This window comes from Vanessa cardui, chromosome 14, assembly GCF_905220365.1.
Source record: "Vanessa cardui chromosome 14, ilVanCard2.1, whole genome shotgun sequence".
Classification (NCBI taxonomy): Eukaryota; Metazoa; Arthropoda; class Insecta; order Lepidoptera; family Nymphalidae; genus Vanessa; species Vanessa cardui.
This window is the reverse complement of record NC_061136.1, coordinates 8,648,866-8,671,798: the sequence shown is the minus strand read 5'-3', so window position 1 is coordinate 8,671,798 and position 22,933 is coordinate 8,648,866. Positions and strand designations below refer to the sequence as shown.

Genomic DNA, 22,933 nt, shown 5'->3' with positions numbered 1-22,933 from the left:
CTAAAATTGTAAAATAGAATTATTTGTAAACATTCTATTGATTTAGCATAAATTCGTTGCCGCTTTCATTGATCTTTGTTGATTACGGAAGCTGAAGATTTATTACCCAAGTAAGTGTTTAACCAAAAAAATTATTGGGCTTATTTATCCATAAAATTTCAATCATTCCGAATTTAAGAAATCAACAGTATTACACACCCGTACTATAGGTGTACGTAAAGCCGTTAGTACGGCGCCTGATCTCTCTCAAATCGTGTCGAATTGCTGACCCATCAGATTATAAGGAGAGAGAGTGTGTTCTCGGGCAAGAAGGTGTTAATGATCACTTACCTGAATGTCAGCAAGCGTTGCTCTAGAATGGTGAGATAGTCGACACACATGATCGCCGGTGTCGCCATGATCATAAGAATGGCAACGGAATGGTGAGTTAAGACACAATTCGCGGCATTCCTCTATGGTTTGCACGTCTTGATATACTGAATCGACTGTTTTTAAAATGCGACCGCTCATCTTTTTAAATTCACACAACTTTGTAGGTTCTTCTACGCAGTTATTTTCCAAGTAATCGATATCTGAGTATAAAAAAAAATCATTAGTCATTTATTTTTATTACGTCTATACAAATTTATTTTTGAACTTTTAAGTAATTACCCTCATTCGGCTGGAATGAATTAGTACCAGCCAAAGTGATACGATCCATGTTCGACAAAACGCATTCGCCCGTTTTATTGTTGTAGTTCGCCGATCTGTAACAATGTGCGTGCATTTTAATAGTTGTCGGACTCTTTTTATACTGTGTGAACTTTCTCAAGATTTGCACCCAAGATTATTATTCTTTGCTGTAAAGTTCATCATTGATAGTGGATTATGCGATTTATAGAATTGCAGAAAACATTTATATTGCATTTTAGTATGTATTTACTTTAAAATAAAGTGGTATTAAAATAATTCTACACTTAGAATCTATTGAAATCATTTAGTACTATTACAATATAAGGTTTATAGTGAGTAAAGTCGAGAATGTCATAAATTCCATACATTGCAAAGTAAAAAGTAAAGCGAAGATATATATGGAGCTGTTTTATTACAAGTTCGGATCAGACGTTTGTTATGTAAGTTTGACCCTAAGCCCTTTATTGCTTTATAGTGACCACCCGCGTAAAGACAGGATTATCTCTGATCATCTTGGTCAGTATTTTCTCTTGATATACTATCGATTTTGATCGGATGACCCTTGCTCTTCTCTAGACCATGGGAAAACATTTTCAAAAAAAAGGTCCACTAAGGATAAGAATATAAAGTTCAATGTATTTCAAGCAAAACAGGTTCGGTATTTATATTCCTTCGTTATATATATATATATAGACCTTCGTTTTCTTTCATTTGTTCATTTACAAAAAGATCAGAAAAATCTTATAAATGACTTTTAAATTTTAGCTATTTAAGAAAACAATCTACCATAAAGTCACTAATGCCATTAAAACAATTTGGGATCTTATAAAATAAACATCTCACACTATGTCCTAATTTTGTTTAATTATATTAAATTGATTACGTACATCATCATTATAATAAAAAAAAATCAGGATTAAAAAATAAATAATTGAATTGAATAAAATTCCAACTCGACTGTGATCAATTGTGTCGTAAGTTATTTTATTCGAAAGAGATTCAACAACATAAATAAAGCGGTCCTGTGAATGATTTTAAATAATCTTTCTATCTGCACGGCAGGATGATAGTAACAGCAATAGTAGTGAATTATAGCCACATTCGTAGTTAGAATATTACTATCTATTGTAAGGCGGCAACTTTGGTGGTCCTAGTTTAAGCGAAGAATAGACCATTTATAGACAATAATTCAATTACTAGATATTAACCTTACGAACTTAAAGATTGCCGATATCACTATCTACTCCATGAAAAATTATATATCAAGCTTACAAGAAAAGCGAGATAATCGATGAAGGATTTGTTTTCTCTGAGTAATTACTCAAACAGATATAAATCTTTTGAGTTAATGATCAACATTTTAAAGCTTGTACAAAACATTGAGGTAGTTGGTAGTTTGAACAGCGAAACACGACGGTGACATTTAAGGACAGGTTTCTCCTTGAATTTATAGACTTTCAATGAGTCTCGAAGAGCAATGTGTGCCTTATCGGTTATTGTATCGTGAAAGTAGGAAGCGATAGGGCAGCCCGCTCCCACACCGCGCATCGCCACGTCCGCGGAATATTTGCCAAATGTCGTGACTGTTTGAGATCGCGATTTGCGCCGCCCGGGGTAACTCTGCGCCCGCTTCAATGAAGATACGATTTGTACCCAGCAGTATGCTATTCGAACTTTGTTTCTAACCACGCTGTCCATACTTTAAATCTCGTATCTGCTATGAAGCCAATCAAATTTTCGGCATCATTGAAAACCTTACCACAATAGTATGCATTTTAAACAATTTTAATAGTATTTATAATCTGAATGATATAGAAATTTAAATTATTATGCATAATTTTACACATTTTTTTTACATAAACGATTTTCAATTTTCTACAACCTATACGTCGAGTTTGTGTACTCAACAATTGTTATACAAATCAAAATTACGTATGTAGAAAATAAGTTATCTACATTGACTTAAAAGCTCATCGAAGATATTCTCTTAGTCTACAAAAGGGATAATTGGCATAGTTTCATCGACTACTTTAGAGATATTTTTATAGTCATTAAAAACACGCCGCACAACCTCGATGTTCTTTATTTTTTTCTTTTTTCCGATCTAAATCTATCACTTAAACTTTGTAATAGTTGTCAATCATTGTGTTTTATGCGTTCCAATATTAAATTAAATGGTGTACGTTTTACTATTACTTTAGCGTGCATTTTATTACATTCAATGTAAATTAAATATTATATCGGCTCGATTAATTGATACATTTTTTTAAATAACATATAGTATTTATTTTTCAATACAACTATAACAAGACTATGTATGTGTTTTATTTTATTTTATCTAGATATAAGAATAATAAACATTTAAGAAATTAAAAAACTTGACATCATAAAGTTACCAAATTTTAGCTTAATTAATTAAAATCCCATTTTGTACTATCTCGGACTCATTATACTTAGAAGTATAAAAACTAAAAGCACTTATCTTGATGTGCCTTTTCCATGTAGGGCAAAGAACAAGCGCGCATTAAAAACTCCTATTAAGCAATGAACATGGAAAAAGCTTGTGTTTTTTATTTTACTTTTTCAAAGTAAAACGATTTAAAAGATAATTTCTTTAGAGGAATTATTTAATAATAAAAATAATAAGCATTGGTATGTTGATAAATTCTTGTGTTACGGTAGCGTGCAAATACTGTGAAAAATACTTTCCTCGAACGACGCTTATGGATGTACGACGGATTTACATATCGACCTGCGATGAATTGCAATAAAAAGTAACAGTATTCAATACTAAGAATAACTACATGCTGTTGTGTTTATGATCCCTGCCTGAATAATTCTTCGAAGAATTTGTATATTTGCTAAGCCATTATAAGTAATTATATATTTGAATAAAATTTGCTTACATTTTTGCTTTTTGATCACATCATTGATTAATAATATTAATTAAGATAAATTGTTATCATAAACAATAATTTCAATTAAAATGCTAATGTTATTTTTTGTTATATAAGTAAACTAATTAATAATAAGATACAACAAAGTTGTTGCTTTTATCTTATTTTAGAATCTCCTGTTTGCGATAGCAAATCTGAAGCGGTTATCCGAGATATAACTGAGTAGAGTCGCCGGTTTAATACACTCGGGATCGAATCAGACTCACATTCAACAAAGCGTATAATATTAATTCCAACAATCTTGATATCTTTCGCTTCCTTATCGAAGAGATAACAAACAAATAACAGTATACGAATGAAGATGTTATGACCTTTCCTATACATTGCAACTGCATTCTCTACAATAAACGGACACTATTTCAATGAGGGCTTACCACTTCCTTCTATTGTGGCGAGGGAAATAAATTCTTCGTAACCAATTTGAAATTCCTATTCAATGTTTATTCAACTATAGCTGTTGGACAGTCACAAATACATTCATTTTTACCTATCACATAACGACACCCTAACGTTTGGTTATGAATAAAATCAAAGAATTAGCATTAAGAGTATATTGGTTGCTCATTTGTGTTTAATAACTCACCTGCATACGAAATCATTTTCGCCCAAGCAAAGGTCGAGACACATTTGTCTAGATTCAACGGTGTGTGTCCTCTTTCCAAAACCTTTAAGGTTGTAGCCGCGAACGCGATCAAAACACCACGCTCGTTCACACGGTTTAACTCCCAAACACGATTTCTGAGCGTAGATCGTGAATACCGGAAATTGGGATTTAGTCAGAGCACCTATAGAAACATAAATATACCATTAAAACTACATCTCATAGCACGATTGTAACATTGAATCAAATAAAAATAGTAATATATTTATTTTTTTCTCCATTGAAGCTCCAATAAAATAATAATTGTCGCCGTTAAATAGACTGTACAGTAAGTTTGAATAACCCACCGCTTATCGTACAAATTATTAAATAATCGTTGAATTTCATATTATCATACTTAGATCCCGTTACATAGTTGCATTTTTAATAAAGTTGCTAACCTGGCAATTGATCGGCGTCGGAGCTAAAAAGAACGCATAGTCCTGTCTCGTAGTTGACAGCGCGGCAAGTGTCGTTGGCCTGACATTGCTCGAGGCAATCGGTAAGCATTAGTGTCCCAGGGATGTCGTCGAGAATGTGTGAGGGCGCCGAGAAAACATATCTGCACATTAAAATCAGTTTTAATTAAATCAAATCAATTGACTAATAACATTAAGTATTATTATGATCTTGAGCTAGGTTTATTTCATGTAATCTATTTAAACTACTTGTTTTGATTAATAATCTCCCTGAAATTATATTTATAAAACGTTAAATTGACTTCATATTTAACGGAGTCGATCGTTAATTTCCAAAAAGGTAATCATTAACAGAAACTATTGCCATGACTGCATTAAAAATAAGAAGTCAAATAAATACCCAGTGACGAGTTCAAATCCGATCTTTTCTGGATCACATTCTTCAAGAGAGTTAGCTGGTGCTGATGGAGCCGAAATGCCACTTGGCGCTGACGGCGGTACACCCCCAGAAGCAGTCTCCGGTGCTGACGCTGGTTCTTCTTCTGGCTCTGCTGCTGGCTCTTCCACTGGATCTTCGGGTTGTTCTGGTTCTTCTTCCGGAGCAGATTTAGGAGGTGGTGGTGCTCCTGGGTTTGTGTATTCTTCGGGTGCAGCCACTACAGCCGGTTCTGCTGAAGCTGACTCCACAGCGAGATTGTCTTGTGGAGGAGCATCTGCCGCTGATCTTAACGTCCCTTCGAATTTTTTTGCTGCCTCTACGGCACACACCACTACCAGCAAACTTAATATAAGCCGCATCGTGCACTGCGTTGAAGACCGGGGTAACATCGATTAACTGCAACAAAAAAATGGTATTATTGTAGAGCAACTTTTAATAGTTAATTAAGTAATCGTACTTGTCTAATAACTGTATCTAACTTGACACAGCTTTTCTTATTGTAATTCACACGTTACATTCTCACGAATGAATGAAAACATTTATGATCCCTATCACAGGGCATTCACTGTTTAATAACCTTTAATTGCGACACGTAACAGTACTTAAATGAACAAATTTTAAATACTATTACGGAACCTAATTTTCATTTGTAATTACACAACGCTTATAAAATACATAAACCATTTCCGTCCATCTTTTGTTTCTCACCGAGCGTTTAAATATGTATGACCTAAATTGTACTGCATCTCGAAAATATCAATTCGTAACGTAAGTGATATTAATTTACCTGTTCTAAGATCAATAACCCCATCAATTTGCAAACGGAAAAAAGGCCGGCAATCAAATCGTATTAGTTTCTAAATAGTTTTTTTTATTAATATTACCAACAATATACGAATAGATGGTACTTGGTATCTGCATTACGTTACGCTCACGTTTCCTATACAATGTTCGTAACGGTCCTTGTCTCGTCGCGTTGTCCACTACGTAGTCAACGGTATAAGTTATACCAATTTCATTCTAAAGATATACGTCTGATACCGACGAATAAATTGTATATTGTTAGTATTGAACGACATTCATCAAGTGTTTTATTACAATTTTTTACCACTTTTGTAATGGTAACGACCACTGCATTGTATCTTAAATAGCTTATTGAAAAGGGGCTTCAGTGAAATCAAATATCGTACATCAATAAAAATTTGAAAGGAGGTATAAAAATATTAAACTTTTTCTGGAATTACTATCGACGCTACTTTGAATTTCGAATATCGATTACATATTCGAAATTAAATAGCCTACATATGCTCTGCTTGCTCTGTAATATGTCTAATGACATTAAGAACTATAGGGACTATAGGAAAGGAGTCTATTAGTTGATTTTTAGCTTCATCGATAAAATGTATCTAATAAACATAATACAATTAACACCCCAGTTCTAAGAAAAATTAATGTTTGCGATAAAATTAGTCGTTAAGCTGAATAGCGTAAAATAACAGGAGTATAAGCATTACGTGCGCTATGGATGCCTATCAAGTCCTCGCCGCCTCAGGCTGTCTTTGACCCTCACGTAATCATACAATATATTTATTTATAAAGCGTATCGGATGTAATCTTTTAAGTATATGCCTCTAATTTGTAAATAAATTGACTTGTATCAATAAGTAAGAACGTTTTATCTTGAACTAAGTAATACCTATAATCAAATAATGTATGACTTGCAAATAATTGTTTTTGAGTTAATAATATTATTTGTAACGATCTGTGTACCACCTATATCATATTTATAATACAAGGCTGAAAAATTTCATTAAATTGACAAAAACTAAGAGTCGATAATAACTGCAATCCGTTTTAAATAAATCAAGAAGTCGCGAATTTCTAAAGACAGAAAACAAGAACTAATGTTTTTATAATTGTAAATCAATTAGCATAAATTCAAATAACATAATGACATTGATCATATGTTTTTAATACTTATCTCTCTTATAAATAACAATTTATATCTAAATAAGTTCATACAATCTAATACTAACATAATAATCAAGATAGTTGACGAATGATATACAAGTCAAATATAATTTACTACTGTGATTGCGAATTTGTGAAGATATTGTAATTCGTATTCGTAACCTACTATCCTCAATCGATAATAGCTATAAGTGATCGCACACCGAGACCTGTGTAGGCTTAAATTATGAGTCAGACACGATGACCCGTAGTTCGAGTTCAAGCGCGAGAATGTTCAAACAAGTGATTCATACATAATTTTTCATATTAAATATCTCGACGAAAAAAAAAACTTAACTTTCCCTTTATGGAACGAACTTAATTATTTATTTGTATTTAATTCAAATCGACAAATATACCTAAAGGTGCTCAAAAGATACATCATAGCTATTAGAAAGAACCTTAAAGGGATTTACTTGTAGAGCTATTGTGTTCCCATGTCGGATATCACTTGCTGCAAATGTGCCCAACTAGCCTCGAGCTCTGATCAGATGGGGTCAGCGCATTCAATGAGCCGGATGCCTTCAACCTGCTATTTACGTTTCACCATACTTGTACTTGTTGGCACACTATGGATAACGCCTTTGATTTCTTGTACCTAGATCTCGATAGGCCTTATTGTAACTCGATACCCCCATTATATCTCCGGGATTTATCTAATGCCGAATTAACCTTGGAATCATGTGAAACAGAGGATAATTTAATACAAGAATTATTGTGAAAGCCCAGACCATTATTATTTTTTATTATTAGCATTTAATACATTAACACAAACTAATGATGATGTTTGACGTTAGATATAGGTAAGTGGGAAATTATTAATGTTGTAAATAATAATCGTAGGAAATTTCTAGTTTACAATCAACATTCCAATGGTAATATGCACAAAGAGCACAGTTAAAGCTTATTGCTAATACCTTTTAAGTATAACTTCAACTCCAGTGAATAGAATAAATTGACGTTTGCTGTCACAATGGATCTAAACGGCTTAATCCTCATGATAAACCATTAGGCGTGTCTAAATTCAACCATTAGCATCGACAGGAGTTACGAGTACGCTTCTCGTATTTACATTGAATGAAATTGTAATTTGTTGTGTTGGTCTCTAATGGGGCGCGGAGGTTTCCTTATGTGTTGACTTGACGGGATTGTGGACTCCAGCCCGTACAAGGTTACTATCAGGCGGCTCGCGGGCGTCAACGTCGCTCATTGTTTTAAGCCTATATTTGAACAACAAAGACGCTTTAAAGTAAGAAACATTCTGTAGAATTATATAATGAATGCGAATTGAATATCAACCATTGTAAATTTTACAACTAAGTTGCTAAGAAGACAGAACTTCAAACTAAGGATTCAGTGCATTACTTTAATAGAATACTTACATTTATTATAAGTAATCCAACGAAATCATTAAAAGGAAAATAAATTAAGAATAATTATGAAATTAAAGATTTCGTAATGATTTGATGTAAATAATTGGCATTTGGTTCAACTTTTTAAATTTTCTTATTAAATAATGAGAATAATAATATACTAAAATAATAGTATTATAAAACCTAATAGTGTGTAGTATTCAAATAGAAGCCCTATTGCCAATTAAATATTCTGAAGACTGCAATTAAATTAATAGTATGTAATGTACTTTCCTAGATAATCCTTTCTAGGGTCAGTAGGTTGATCTCGGGCTTGGTCGTCTCAGCTATTTGCATTAATGAGGAGATTGTGATTTCTCTTCATTCGATCGGATCATCCTTATTGCCCGCCATTGCCTACTTGAGTGTCTTTTATTATTATAGCCTATGATTTATATAAAAATTACAGAAATAACAGTTAAACATGACGTTAAACGAGAACGTTTTATTTAATTATTCACACAGATATAATGTGTAGGAAAATGTTAGCTAAATCTAGAATGTATATTAAGCTACCTTATTACCCTATTCAGTTTTCTTTGCTATTTATCGTGCTAACTCAGTGAGAGTCTAGAGTCTTAAGTCCTATAATTTACTAGCATTGTTCACAACAGCATGGACTTCAATCAGTAATCTAAACTAGGTTTTCGGTGCACGTAGCATCCGCTTTGAGACGCTTTCTTTCTTACCTATCAATTTTTCCAACTTTATAGCTATGTATAATTTTCAGAGTACCAGTCACTTATATGACGTAATATAATTTGTTTCATCTACCATTATATGTTTATGTCGTCGTATACTTTTTTGTCATTAGTGGTCGTTGAATCTGTTGTGGTTTCCCAGTGCTCTATTCAGTATGCACCAGGCGACAATGCAATTTGTTTCTATTTCTGTCGACATTATTCTTTGTGGTATCTTCTATAATTATTTCTATTCTTCTTTTTTATTTTTCATTTCTGTCCAGATTGCTTTAGTACGAATTACCATCATTCATTTTTTTTTAACTTAATGACACTTATCAAAGCTCGTGGCGCAGCATTTTTCTAAAGCTATGGCTACAAACCCTCCTTTTTTACTAAATAAACTATATAATTGGGAACAAACCCTCCTGCTTTTACAGACTAAAAACAATATTTCTACTGTAATTTTTATAAAGCAAATCATTGATCATAAAATACGCCGTGTGTTGAGTATTTTTCTCGTACAAATGATATACTTAAACTGTATTTAATAAATGCAACATGAAGTTCCAATTGAATAACACTAAACTGTTGTAGCCTTTAGCTTCCACTTTATCGCATGAAATCCATAAGGCAGAGCCACAGGCGTCGGTGCCTTTGAATGAAATGGGCGATCCGAAACAACAGTAGAACAATTAATTTGATTGACATCGCACGCCGCAACGCCCGAGGGTATTTAAGAGCACTGAAATAGCTTTGTTTATGAATTAGCTTTAGCACTGTTCACTTTAAATGAAATAAAGCAATAAATGTTTATAATAGAAGTGACTTTTATATGCCGTTGGGCACTAGACGCAGATTGTTGCAATGTCGAGTTTAGTCGAGATTGTAATTTGAAAATCATCATATTAATATAATTTGTCATATTTACGTCGTTTCATATATCCATGCTTATTTTATTATTTTTATGTTTCACGATTATACGGACAGTAAAAACTTGCTTTCAAAGTTACTGTTCTCAGTGTAAATTACCAAAACTCGTTAATAAAATCTTTATTTTATGAATGAGTTTTGTAACCGCCGCCTAAACGTGTTGATGACATTATTGTAAAAAATTCGAATCATACGCATGCTGTCGAATTCCTGTAATGCAAATGACGGTCCATCCTGTTGTCGGTCGCCTTTGCGGCTTCAGTCGTGCTATAACGGCATCATCAATCATCTGTAATTTGATTTCTATGCTCAATTATTGCGTTCGCGGAGGTCGAAACGCGCTCTCCACTTCCCACTACTCGTGCCCACTCAGATGATATATGACTACGTATGTTTACATAAGTTTATTGACCTACGAACAGTTTGTCCAAATATTGAGGACACCTGTGTAGATTAGACCTCGACTTTGATAGTCAAGTTTTCATTATCAATTTGTAACACAATATCGAACGCGTATTTGAAATGGTAATATTACTTCGCTTTATTAACATTTGTGTATACTCGATCGCGTTCAATATTGACCTCGATGTGTAATAAAGCGTTTATAAACAACCAGAAAACCGTAATTGATTCTCGATAGGATGGCTCGGCGGCTACTTTCTGTACCGACTGTGTCACGTGACAACTGTCACGAATTCTATTGAAACACTGACCCACGTTCGATATCGTCGTGCAGAACCATTATAAAAAGAACAAAAATTCCGGAACGATTAAACTCCGTGACTTCTGCTTCGATTTTCTTTTTCGTCTTAATGTAATTTTAAATTTTTAATATTTAGGGAAATATTTTTTTAATAATTAAATCATGTGAAAATCATGTTAAAAATGTATGATACGATAGATTAAAAGTATAATTACTTCTAAAGTTGGTGTTTCGTAAAAGTCGCCGGGAACAATAAACCACCGTGACGGATGGTAGGCGCTAAACACAATAATCACAAGTGGCGCATGACGAGCGTGGCGCACGTGCACTCCGGTCACGAACGCCCCGGGGACGATACAGCGCCGTACGGCTCATGTGGTAGCAATCTTTATTACAACAATGTTTATATCGACTCGTCAAACTAGGTAATATCACTCGTTTATCTCCTCATCAATCATCACTGCGTGACAAACGCTGACAAGTGAACTACTTACACCTGTATTACTTAACCGCATGGAGGACAGCGCTAACGATGGCTTAACGACCTTACCCTCCTTGTTAAGCCCACGATCGATTGATCCATAAGGATAAAAAATATCTACATGCTAATAATAGCTCGCGATAATTACCTTTATTTATGGCCGACTTGAAGTTTACAGAACAAACTTTCTAGAAAAGTAAAGTAGCAAATACGCCGCTGATATTTCAAAGAACTGTGTTAAATGAATAATTTTGTATTGATGTGTTTCTTCTTACAATGTTATAAAATTAAAATGATAAATCAGAAGTGCTCAACACAATTCTCCGGATAGTATTTATTGTTTGCAAAATCAAACCATCGACACTTTCTTATGTTCTTTAGGCAGCTCGTCGAAGCCCACGCTCATAAAATACAGGATCTTGTCTAACTACTGATACTTATATCGATAGCAAATGAAATATGAACAATCGAACATAGCTTCTACAAGAATTATAAGCTGCGATTGTAATGAACGAACGACATGTCACCAACAAGAGAATAGCAATTATTTAACGCTATAAAAGGAATTTCTAATGAAATGCTTTACGAATATTACTGAAGTACAAATTTAAACATACTGCAATTTTGACGTATCTGCGTTCGGGCATATAGAACTGTCGACCGCAAGGAATCCATTGGTTGCCATAATCGTAGCAACTTGTACGTGATAGATTCGATTTACAGGTTCATTTCAATCTTTCGAAGTCACCGCGATACTACAAATTGGATTGCGGCTTTACAAGTAACCGTTGAATTAAAAATAATGTTTCGTCTTACTTCTTTAATTTGGTAATCTCTGAAATTGATATATATTTATACGGCATCACTTTAATATTATATTATACGAAAAATCTTATAATAAGCTCTGTTAAATCTGTAACGTTCGTAAGAAAAACAACGATTAGGATAAAAGATCAGATGCGGTTATTAACCGATTTCTATCTCCAATGATCGTAACACAACGATTCTGATCGGTAAAGAGATTCAATCAACGTTAATTGAGAACGTTTCGGCGTTACAATCAATTTGAACACTGTTTGAATAACCGTTAAAGTAATTCATACAATATTCAAATAAATGTTATACACTTTTTTGAAATAGGTAATAAATAATCAAGGATTAAGTGACTTTACATTTTCTTAATATCGATGTATGGAACCATTCCATTCTAAACTTTTGGATCATTAACAGCAAATCGTTTTAAAACTATTAAATTATTTACGTTTTAGAATAAACCATATATCTAATTTTCCAATTCCTATTGATGGAACAGTAGATATTCATTTCGTCAGAAATTCTATGTGTTTCTCCAGATTTAGTATCCAATTTTGCAAAACAAACTCGGGTCTTGATACATACAACGTACACGCACGTACATAAACTAAGTTGCTGGTACAGTAACAACATTACGTATTTGAAACATAACTTCACGGCTGGAATCTAAAAACGTATCAGTTTAATTAAATTACGGCAAAGTCAAATACAGATTCGGATAAGGTGGTCTAGTAGTATTCGTGTGACTACACGAAACCAAATTACATAAGATATGTATGTCGGTTGTTACTAATTGGTCCGAGTGAATTTCCCCGAGTACGGTACGCATGCGACCGGTCTAGGCTAACGGACCTCTAAACTCATTATCGAACAAGTAATCATCCAAAGTACCCATGAACCTCACGCTCGACACCAAGTAATATTATTTATTTAATCTTGTGAATGCATCGCTCAAAAAGTAAAACGAGTCTTCTGAATGTAAACGATTCTAACACTTTTATTTTTAACAACGTATAATATGGAATTGGATGTCGTCGTCTGTGAATTTAAAATAAACAATGAATCCTAAAACCGTTTTACTATATTTTTTATGTTTTAAAATTTTCTCTACATTTCTATAAAATAATATAAGCGTTGTATTTTTATCATGAAAATTACAACTTAGGAAGGGCGGGAATTTGCGGCCGCCGGCAAACACGGACCGTCCGCCTTCTAAGCACGCTGCCATTGTTCCTCCGGTTCTATGGTCTTCGACCATGATATCCTACAGATTTATAATTAAAACTTAGCTTGTACCCGACCTATATTGTGTTTTGAAATAGTAAAGTTTTTGTCATTCGAAATTTATTTTCTAACTAGCTGTGTTTTATGGATCGTTTGTTTCGTTATTATACGACATAACGCTTTAGAACATGCTTGGGCATAAATTTTACAAAGCAATAAACTATAATCACAAGTTCATTGTGTTGACAGTAGTCCGTTAGTTAAGAGTTGTCTAGAGTCCGTTCTGCATGCTCTGCGCCTTGGGTCATCTTGCTCACATTAAGCTAATATGTAATTGATTGGTTTCCTTGTGACGGGAGCGGCGGCGTGTGTACCCCTGCCCTATAGATGACGCATGCAAAAACACTAATGTTATAACGGTAACGCTGTTCTTCCGGCAGTATAAATGGATTCTCAAGAATACTTTTATAAATCAGACAGACATTTCAATCAATTAAACAGTTTTTGGCCTAAATTAATGTATCCGGTGCACTCAAGATACAGATTTGTTAATCGCAAAATGATTTACATGTACATAATTGACATTGATTCCATTTCCGCTCGTATTTGTGTTTACTCAGGCGCTAAACGCCTTTACATATTTAATAAGTGTTCTTAATCTTTCGTATAATTTTCCTATTAACATTTCCTCTTTTTTTAAAAGATTTAGTGCTTATGTATGTATAAATATGCAGTGTATAATTATACATATACAATAAAATCGTCGGATTTTATTATTTTGTATGGATAAAGCTGACAGACACCATTTGATCCAAACCGAAGATCGCCGTGATAAGTCCTAGCTAGCAACACTTAGTTTTTATGTAAATTGTTAGTTATTATATAACCTAATGATTATATTTAGCAAAGGAAATAAAATATACACAACTGCAATCTTATCAAAAGTTTGAAACACTTGTATTTTCTGTTAGTAGAAAGACTCGAAGGCGTATTGCCTTTAAAACATTTGTAAACCAAGCCTTACGGCATATTATCTTTTCTATATAAATCTCACAATCTATGGGTGAGATACTGGAATCCATGGTGGATTCTGGGCCGTCTCGTACAACAACAAACAACAACTACAATACGTAACGACATACAAATCTACGCTATCTCATGTAGGCTACTGAAAATAATTGTAGAATCAAATAAAAATGTGATTTACATTGACTTTCTTTTGGTGTATATAGATACCTTAATAATATTACCCTAAAAATTATTGTTCTTCAAAGAGTACTACTTAATATGTTTATGTTAAATATAAAGGTACTAAATTAATTGGTGTCACAGCATCTCGCGCCTACCGTTATCGACAATCAAACAAATGTAACGAGCCTTATTTGAGCACATGATTTCGCGATTCATCATGATGCAGTGATATCGTGCGTTAAAAGTAGGTAACACTTTCCGGCGCCATTTCATTCAACCACAACCGATGTTATAACAATTTTGTATTTCATACTTCGGTCCGAGTTAAATATTAGTGGAGTAAACATCAACTAGGTTAAGTAGGTAATAACACAATTTTTTACAGCAAGCCTTAGCAACTTTGAGATGTTCTTATATTTTTACTTTGAAGGTATCACGATGGTTTACCGGAACAAACTCGCACGTAATTTAAGTGGAGCGATGTATTGCGGCCGCACGATGAGACGCGAAACGATGCCGGCGCGCGAATCCCGTTGGGACGGACGCCATTACCGCCCACTGCACCGCGCACGCGTTGAAAAACCGACCTCGACATAAAGATGTCGCGCTATGATAACATTGGATGGACAGTTGACAACGCCGCCTCCTCGCTGTCAGCAACTTCATTATCTCACTTTCGGATCGAATGCTTGCAACGAATGTACAATTACAACAGCGTGGATCCCGCTTCGCTGCCATATCCAACCTCTTTATACTATCTTTGCATGCGAAGTAACGAGACAGGCGCAACTTATCAAAAGAAGGTCGTAAAATATAAACGGGTACTTTAAACGCCGCTTCTTATACGAATCTAGAAAATGTAACGCTATGTGCATTTTTAATAGCATATTACGCCGACCGTTAGTGCACTACGTCTTGTCATTTATGTCGAAAACGATAAAATTCTAGCTAAGCTGTCGACACAAATTTTTCTCAAGTCCGTTAAACAATTTACACACTCTAAGTGCCTCTAGCCGTGTAGCTAGTTGATAGCAATGTGGATGAGTGAAACATTATTAAAAAATAATAGACATTGGTTTCGTTCATTAACTCAATTCCATCATGTTCATTTTAAAAGTACCCCGATAAATGAATGAAGGCAATGAAGTGAATAATGAAAATACTGTTCGAAAAATCATTTTATTTTTTTAACTTAGACAAGCGGCAAGCTGCGCGGGAAACAAAAAATAAAACTAAATGCGGCTAACTATAACGTGGCATTACAGTGACAGTTTTTCATCTCATTATTGTACTTTTGCAATACCTTCTCTTATAACACAAATTGTCTATTTAATGATATTAATTCTACTCTACATTCGAAAGGTATATTTTAAATTCAATAGTAAATAAGTTTCAATTATCGTTAAACTAGAATTAATTGTTCAACTAGTCGAGAGTTTTGCCGGCGTGTGGTCTGGCGCTGTACATATTTTCCCTAATTGCTCTTGTAATAATTCAAAAGACTGTAATAACAACCGTTCTTCATAAATACTCGGTAGGTAATCAACAAAACAATTAACCTTCTAGAGCTATGCTTCAGCCGTCGTGCTACGTCAATATAATATCACTTTAATTAATATAAAGTACTAAAATCGTAATTCCAAATAAATAAATAAATTATAAGTATGAATTTAGATATTTTGAATAATAAGTCATGAAGCGTCATGTTCATTAATGTATGATGTCAATTAAGAGGCTTTAAGTCAGTGGTGTCCGGCCGCCTTTTGCTTGTACTGTGACTTACACAATGATTGCTTCCCGCATGCCCTGCGCCCGAGGGTTGATAATGTTCAGACGTTTCCTGTATTACTGTATGCTCTTAGATGTAGTCTATTCTTAACGGTCACAGAATTAACATAAATTCTATTTAGATGAAAATCGTTGCTTGATCAGTACAGTGCAATCAGGAAACAATATGCTGAATGATTGAATGCATTGGCAATCTCCATACCTAAGCCATCTAGATCCTGTCTATGCACACCTGTTTGTATAACGAGAAATGTCTTATTGAGCTCTAGCCTGAAGCCAATTGCTATCTAATCCTATTGCCTACTTTCGTATATTCAAATAGGCTTCAACGTATCTACATAGTTAACGATATCAACCTAAATGACACAGTGTTTATTTAGATCGTAATATTCAATTTAATAGATTTTATTTACTGCACAAGTATCTATTATATTACAATGTACTCGATAAGATATCTAAATTGTATTTTAAAGTTTATCTATTACATGTACTAATATTCTGTTTATTTACTTTCTACTTGTGTAAATTAGCATGTACCGCACAAGCCATAAACACCTAAGCAGCCTATGATAACTAACACATCTATCATCCGTAATAAATTTATATACGACTCAAGAAATTGAAGTAAGAAAATATATCGTATACACAAACCTTTATGACTATAAAATTACGTAAAAATAATTTAAAAAAAGAATGTTTATTCCCTACAGGTGATAGCGATAGTATCTTTATAAATGACACTTGAATAGAATCGCCTTCTCACATTCAACGGATGTTTCTTGCAATTTTTATCCGCGGAATCGTATTCGCTCGTATTGCGAAAAGTTTACATGATTAATATTAATACGGCATTGATGTGTTCGATATTTTAAATAAAGTGGGTCGCATGTCATGGAACGGTAAAAAGTAACAGGATGACGTTTAAACCAGTTTTTGATTTTGGTAACCACAGGCCAACAATGTTTATTTTAACTTTTTTTTGTAAGCCTACAAGGAGTTCCGATTGAAGACTTTTTCAAGTTTCTCACCGACCTGTTAGTTCTGCGAATTCGTTTATTTACGGCTCTTGTTTTAAATATTTGAAATAGGTTTATTGTTTAGCAATTTGTTACAGATCTAATTTTTTATCTTTGCAATAAAAAATATGGCCATAAATATCGACTCAAAGTTGTTAAGTTTTCTTTTTTACCTTGCCTTAACGCTAAATTAACTAAAATCCTTTAAACCAATAACAATTTTAATATATAAAATCGATATCTTATTTTAAATGAACCATATATCGATATATTGTGAGCAATTATAGAGCTTATAAAATTTAATTTATATAATCGAAGCGGTAATAATAGTGCAGCTCCATATACGTTCTCTAACATATTTTTGGGAGTTGCGAGTCACTTCGTACGCACTACCAGAAAATCTAACTGTATCTATCTCTTATGTTTACACTTCGTTGACTTTAAGGTCATTATTCTTTTGAGTCATTTGGGATAATTTGACACTGTTATATTATTATTAGAGTACTTTACTGTAAGAGGCGATTTTATACATTATAACTGTAATACTAATCTTAACATAATATTTAATGACGGGGCAACGGAATAAGCTCTAATATTACCTTTTTTAACGAGACTAATTTAAACTTTAATAAATAAATGATACAATGATATACTGACGTATCTATCGGAAATTTTAAGTGCTTCCTCGGCACGTAATAAAACAGAATGACATGTAATTTCTTAAGTTTACAAATTCCGATCGGTATGTTATAACGTAGGTTACTGACCTCAACTTTAGCAATCACTATCCGCTAACTGCTGCTGACAGTCCTGGTGAACAAAGAAAAAAACATATCAATTATAATACTTATGTAACACAGATTAATAAAGAATATAATTTGACATAAATGAAATCCCACAAGTGGCGTTTATAAAGATATAACTCTGTAAACTATTACCCGGTAATGCTAAGATTGATTTGATTTATACAATTATTTTAATATTCGTATTACGTTACGTGATATAAGAATACAATTATATTTGCATGTTGATGATTTTTATGGTGCATGAGCACGATCTCCGCACGGCTCTTGCATAAGTTGTTGAATTGTAACAGAAATGCACTCAGACGTGCGATCATCATTACGTGTAATAGTGTAATAATATTTAGGATCAGACACTAGAACGAACCATCTGGTACAAAGAAAAAAGTTTTATTCCTCTATATATATAAAAATTGTAAATTTATCATAAGCTACTTTAAAGAATATCAAACTATTAATCGAAAATCTGTTAGATGCATACCATTGTCGTAATACAAATACAATTAAAGTAAAATAATATTTAGAAAAATGAGATATATTAAAACTTTCCAGCTATAGTGACATAACGGTGTAATCATATTCAACGAACCCGATCGAAGTTACGCGCTCCAGAACTGCTAGACATGTTGCATTCATGAATAATTAAGCAATTCTAATCAATTTAAGTAAATTTAATTGTATTTAATTAACATACATATGTCATTTAATTGTTGGATTAGTGTTACTAATGTTTTTCTTAGCGGTAGAATCATCATTTCGAATTGGTTTTAACATTTAGTAACTTAAACTTTGCCGTTTATGATTCTAATGTGCTGGAATACATATTTTTTATAACTTTTTATACTGTAGAAACATATGAGATCCATAGTATATGTATTAAGATATAAGTAACGTTATAACAAAAGCTCTTAAAAGGAATTTAGTATTCTCGGACTAAAAGATTCGTGTGAAAAGAATTGTCTGATTTACATTTAACTGTATCATTCCAACGGCTCTCTTCGTACGACACCTGAATTAAGAAGTTTTAGAAAGGCAAAATAATTTAGGAGATTACCTAATTTAACGTTCCGTTACGACTGATTTTGTCTTTTGTATTCAGAAGGATGTATTGCTGCAATTTATAATTGAAAAAAAAAACGTTCCATAATACTAATTATAATTAAATGATCGTCATTTTTATATATAAAAGTAAGTATAGCTGATTTATGTTTCTAAGAAAAAAACTTTGAAAAGCTTCCTTTTAAACAATAGGATAAAAGCATAATCACGCTGCGTGATTGGGGAGGTACACAGGTGGAAGAATTTCATCCGACGCATTCAGGTTTCGTCACGATTGTTTCCTTCACCTCCAAACACGAGCTGAATTATAAACACATAATAGATCAGCGGTACTAGTGTGCATGGTGATTCGGTAAAATATCACGTGTTCCTATCTATAAAGTTATCTCACTTCTCGTATTATAATAGATACATAGAAATGCCTCGTTTTTGTTAACAGGTAATAGAAATATACAAAGGTATAATTAAAGCGTCTTTTAAAATATGTACTTATATTGCTTCCAATTAAAAGTTGAAAAAAAGGTTTGCTCGTACATTATTAACAAAACGTGCTTTAATTAAAAGTAACGCTTATCTACACAACTTAATTTTTGTAATCAGTTTCATTAATCAGACTACATGAAACGACTTCATTGCCATCGTATCACAATCCCACGGCTTGATTTATTGAATGATTAATAAAGCTATGTACACATACTGAATCAATCTCAACATCAATCTACGTCGAAAATTAAACATTAAAGATAATTGTTTTCTTTTTAATAATATTAATAAATCTTTAGAGATTCCTTATTTTATTTTTACTGGTTCTAAAAATCAAATGAAAATATAATTTAATATAGAATGAAAAACATATTCAAAATTTCTTAAATAGTATTTTTTCTATTCCATTTAAAATAAAAGGTTTATTCAACGCCATTTCATTTACCGGATAACGGCAAGTTTTCAATGTCCTGCGTGGTTGACACGTGATTGCGACGCTTAGCTAGACCTAGAAGGGCCAAGAATGATGCGTCCTGCGTTGGGATCTGCGCAAGCTCGACAAGTGTACCAGCACTTGTGAGCGCGGTCACGCCGCCCGCACCCCATCCGTCAATGTCACGACGATGCCGGGCAATATTCTCACGTGAGCAATACGAGGAAGTGTTTTTATCGCCATTACGTTAAGAAGCCATTACCGAAGACGCCTCTCATCGGCTCTTCCGATGTTAGCAGTGTTTTAGAGCAGTTTAATCTCGGGCTGTAAATTCGCATAAGATAACGGCAGCTGAACTAAAACATGCGTGCTTGGGCATGATTCGTAACTTTACGTCGACGCTATCAGTTCTATGTAATTTCACTCGTTCAACATATCCTTGAATATATATACACACATATTTACGCACTTAATTGAACGAATAATTTAAAGGTGGGATGTTATTTCGTTTCGTAATTCCGTAGGCTTAAGTACGAAGCGACAGGTCGACGACTTATAAATATTGACTCATTTGGAGTAATGTGCCTAAATAAACAGCGTTAAGCTTGCTTGTCGGAAATTTATTTTTGTAAGCAATAGCAATATTTATTACAACTAAAGATATTATATTTATGTTACTTTAAGACTATTAATCCTCAGATGCCACTATGTAAATATAAAAGATTTATTTTTCTTGTTAAGTAACCAACCGATGTGTACGATAGTGGAGTAGCTTCAAGAACACCTTTAAAGCAATGTCGCTCCCACACGGTTCCATTTTATCATTGTCTCGTCATCGATATTATACATCCATGTTACCCTCGTCGACTAGTTGAGAGTGACAATAACTTAGGAGCTTGTCCGTTGCCTTTACAACTTGCAAACTATGAAAATGATCTTGCAAAGCACGTTCTAAACAATAGAGAAATAAACCATGGCCCATATCACACCTTTACCAACGAGAAAAGAAAGCTGAAGTATTGTCCTATCCCGTATTATCTTTTTTATTACGACGTTTCAATTAAGGCTGCAGTTACGTCATTTTAAGTCTGCTTAAAACTAAATCGTAAAATGTAAAAGAATTTCCCTAAAATCTGTTTGTCGGGCAGATATAATTTGATTGATTTTTGATGACCACGAGTTTTATAAGGAATAATATTACTTGGTAAAATATTTAAACAAAGACACAAAGAAAAATATTTAAGAACATTTTCTGTCAACTTGTTCGTGCAACGTAACATAAAAAGTATAAACTGTTTTCTTTCTTCCTTTACGTCTAGTTCTAGTCTTTATGTCTAGAATGAATGAAGGCGAAATTTAGAAGTATTTTACTCGTAATAAATATAAGATTAAACATTTGCATATTATAAAAATGCTTAGAGCTTTCATATAGCTTTATAAAAACAATAAGATTCAAAGAAAGTATTATAAGAATTGGTTACAGCTACTTTTCATTTTCTTTTTTATTTATTCTTAAATTACGTGACTAAAAATAGGATTTAACTAGTTGAAGCTAAATTAAAATTTCAATAAGAATGGTCACTGACCACAATTACATCCAGAAACACAGTAACCACCTTAGTTTGAATACCGCTACAATACAAACTTGAATCCTCGCCACAACGGGAAATGCTTGTCGCCATCGACGACCACATAACCCGCTCTTCACCACAATTTCCGGTACAATTGTTTCATACGCTAAGACCGTCACAAACAAAATCAAAACGAATCAGTAACAGAAAATTTATAAAGTAATAAGACTGTTTCAACAAACTTGAATTTGTCATAAGAAAGTAAATGTTTGAATACAGTCTACGTACATTAAAATTACCATTACTGATTCTGCTGAGACGCCGCGCCATTCTGTGTCATCGCTATTGGAAATATTTGCCGTGTCGGTTGCTAAGTGAAACTCTTTAGAGAATCTTTTATTATCTTTAACGCGAGCCGTTTCGGCTCTTGTTCGGGATCTTAGTGTGACAGCCATTATAATTCTCTATGAATATGGAAGCATACAATGCCGGCATTGTGGTCTATATAAATATTTATGAGAAGGCGCCCATTTTCTACACACGTGGGCAGGTGGATACGCACGATAATGTCGTTCTAATTGAATACTTTGTAGGTGAAGTTTTTTTTAAAATACAAATTCCTTGTCAGTGTGTGAATTACGATGTATCAAATGTATCCGTTTTTTTTTTCGTTTTTTTTTGTTAACGTTCCTAATCGTTATTTTAGAATAGTTTAAAAATAACATTGAATAACATTAATAAGGGAATTCAGTTTAATGTTATATAACGATAAATACTAGTACGATAGTAATCCTACTTTCTCTTAACTAGTTTCTTAAGGCCACTACAAGAAAGTAAAACCCCGCTATGTTGGCTCGACGACTCGCCTCGTGTCCTGTTGACATACAAATTGCTATGATAAATTATTCTGGGATGCTGAACATCCACTCTTTTATTTGTAACAGTAATTTTAACGTCAGGCAAAGGTAAATTGTGAATGCGTGTTAAATAATGATTTCATTAATCGTTATTAATAGCTATCAATAAAATAAGCTAGCTGTAAAAGCTATTGAGAAGAAAGGTGTATCTAATACAACATTATATTTTAGATTCAACTACTACATTATTCATTATAATTCAATAACAGTTTAATGTCACGCGGATCAAAGAACAAGTTAGGGTTATCCAGAGTTTATGACGAAGACTTAGACATACGTTTCATCACAA

The 22,933-nt window shown here is 33.3% G+C and overlaps 2 protein-coding genes across 3 annotated transcripts in view; one reads left to right on the top strand and one right to left on the bottom strand.

Moving 5' to 3' along the window:
• LOC124535454 (autophagy-related protein 16-1) overlaps window positions 1–22,933 on the top strand; it is a 127,950-nt gene that overhangs the window by 19,664 nt on the left and 85,353 nt on the right. The gene's annotated exons all lie outside the window — the stretch shown is intronic.
• Window positions 1–22,933, bottom strand: part of LOC124535453 — a 38,930-nt gene that overhangs the window by 2,301 nt on the left and 13,696 nt on the right. The window contains exons 2-7 of the mRNA XM_047111675.1: window positions 18,146–18,190; window positions 5,089–5,523; window positions 4,671–4,831; window positions 4,213–4,414; window positions 652–746; window positions 331–572 (exon numbers count right to left, since the gene is read on the bottom strand). Of these exons, the coding sequence (XP_046967631.1) occupies window positions 331–572; window positions 652–746; window positions 4,213–4,414; window positions 4,671–4,831; window positions 5,089–5,516 (1,128 nt within the window). The 5' untranslated portion in view covers window positions 5,517–5,523; window positions 18,146–18,190. The remainder of the gene's footprint in view (window positions 1–330; window positions 573–651; window positions 747–4,212; window positions 4,415–4,670; window positions 4,832–5,088; window positions 5,524–18,145; window positions 18,191–22,933) is intronic.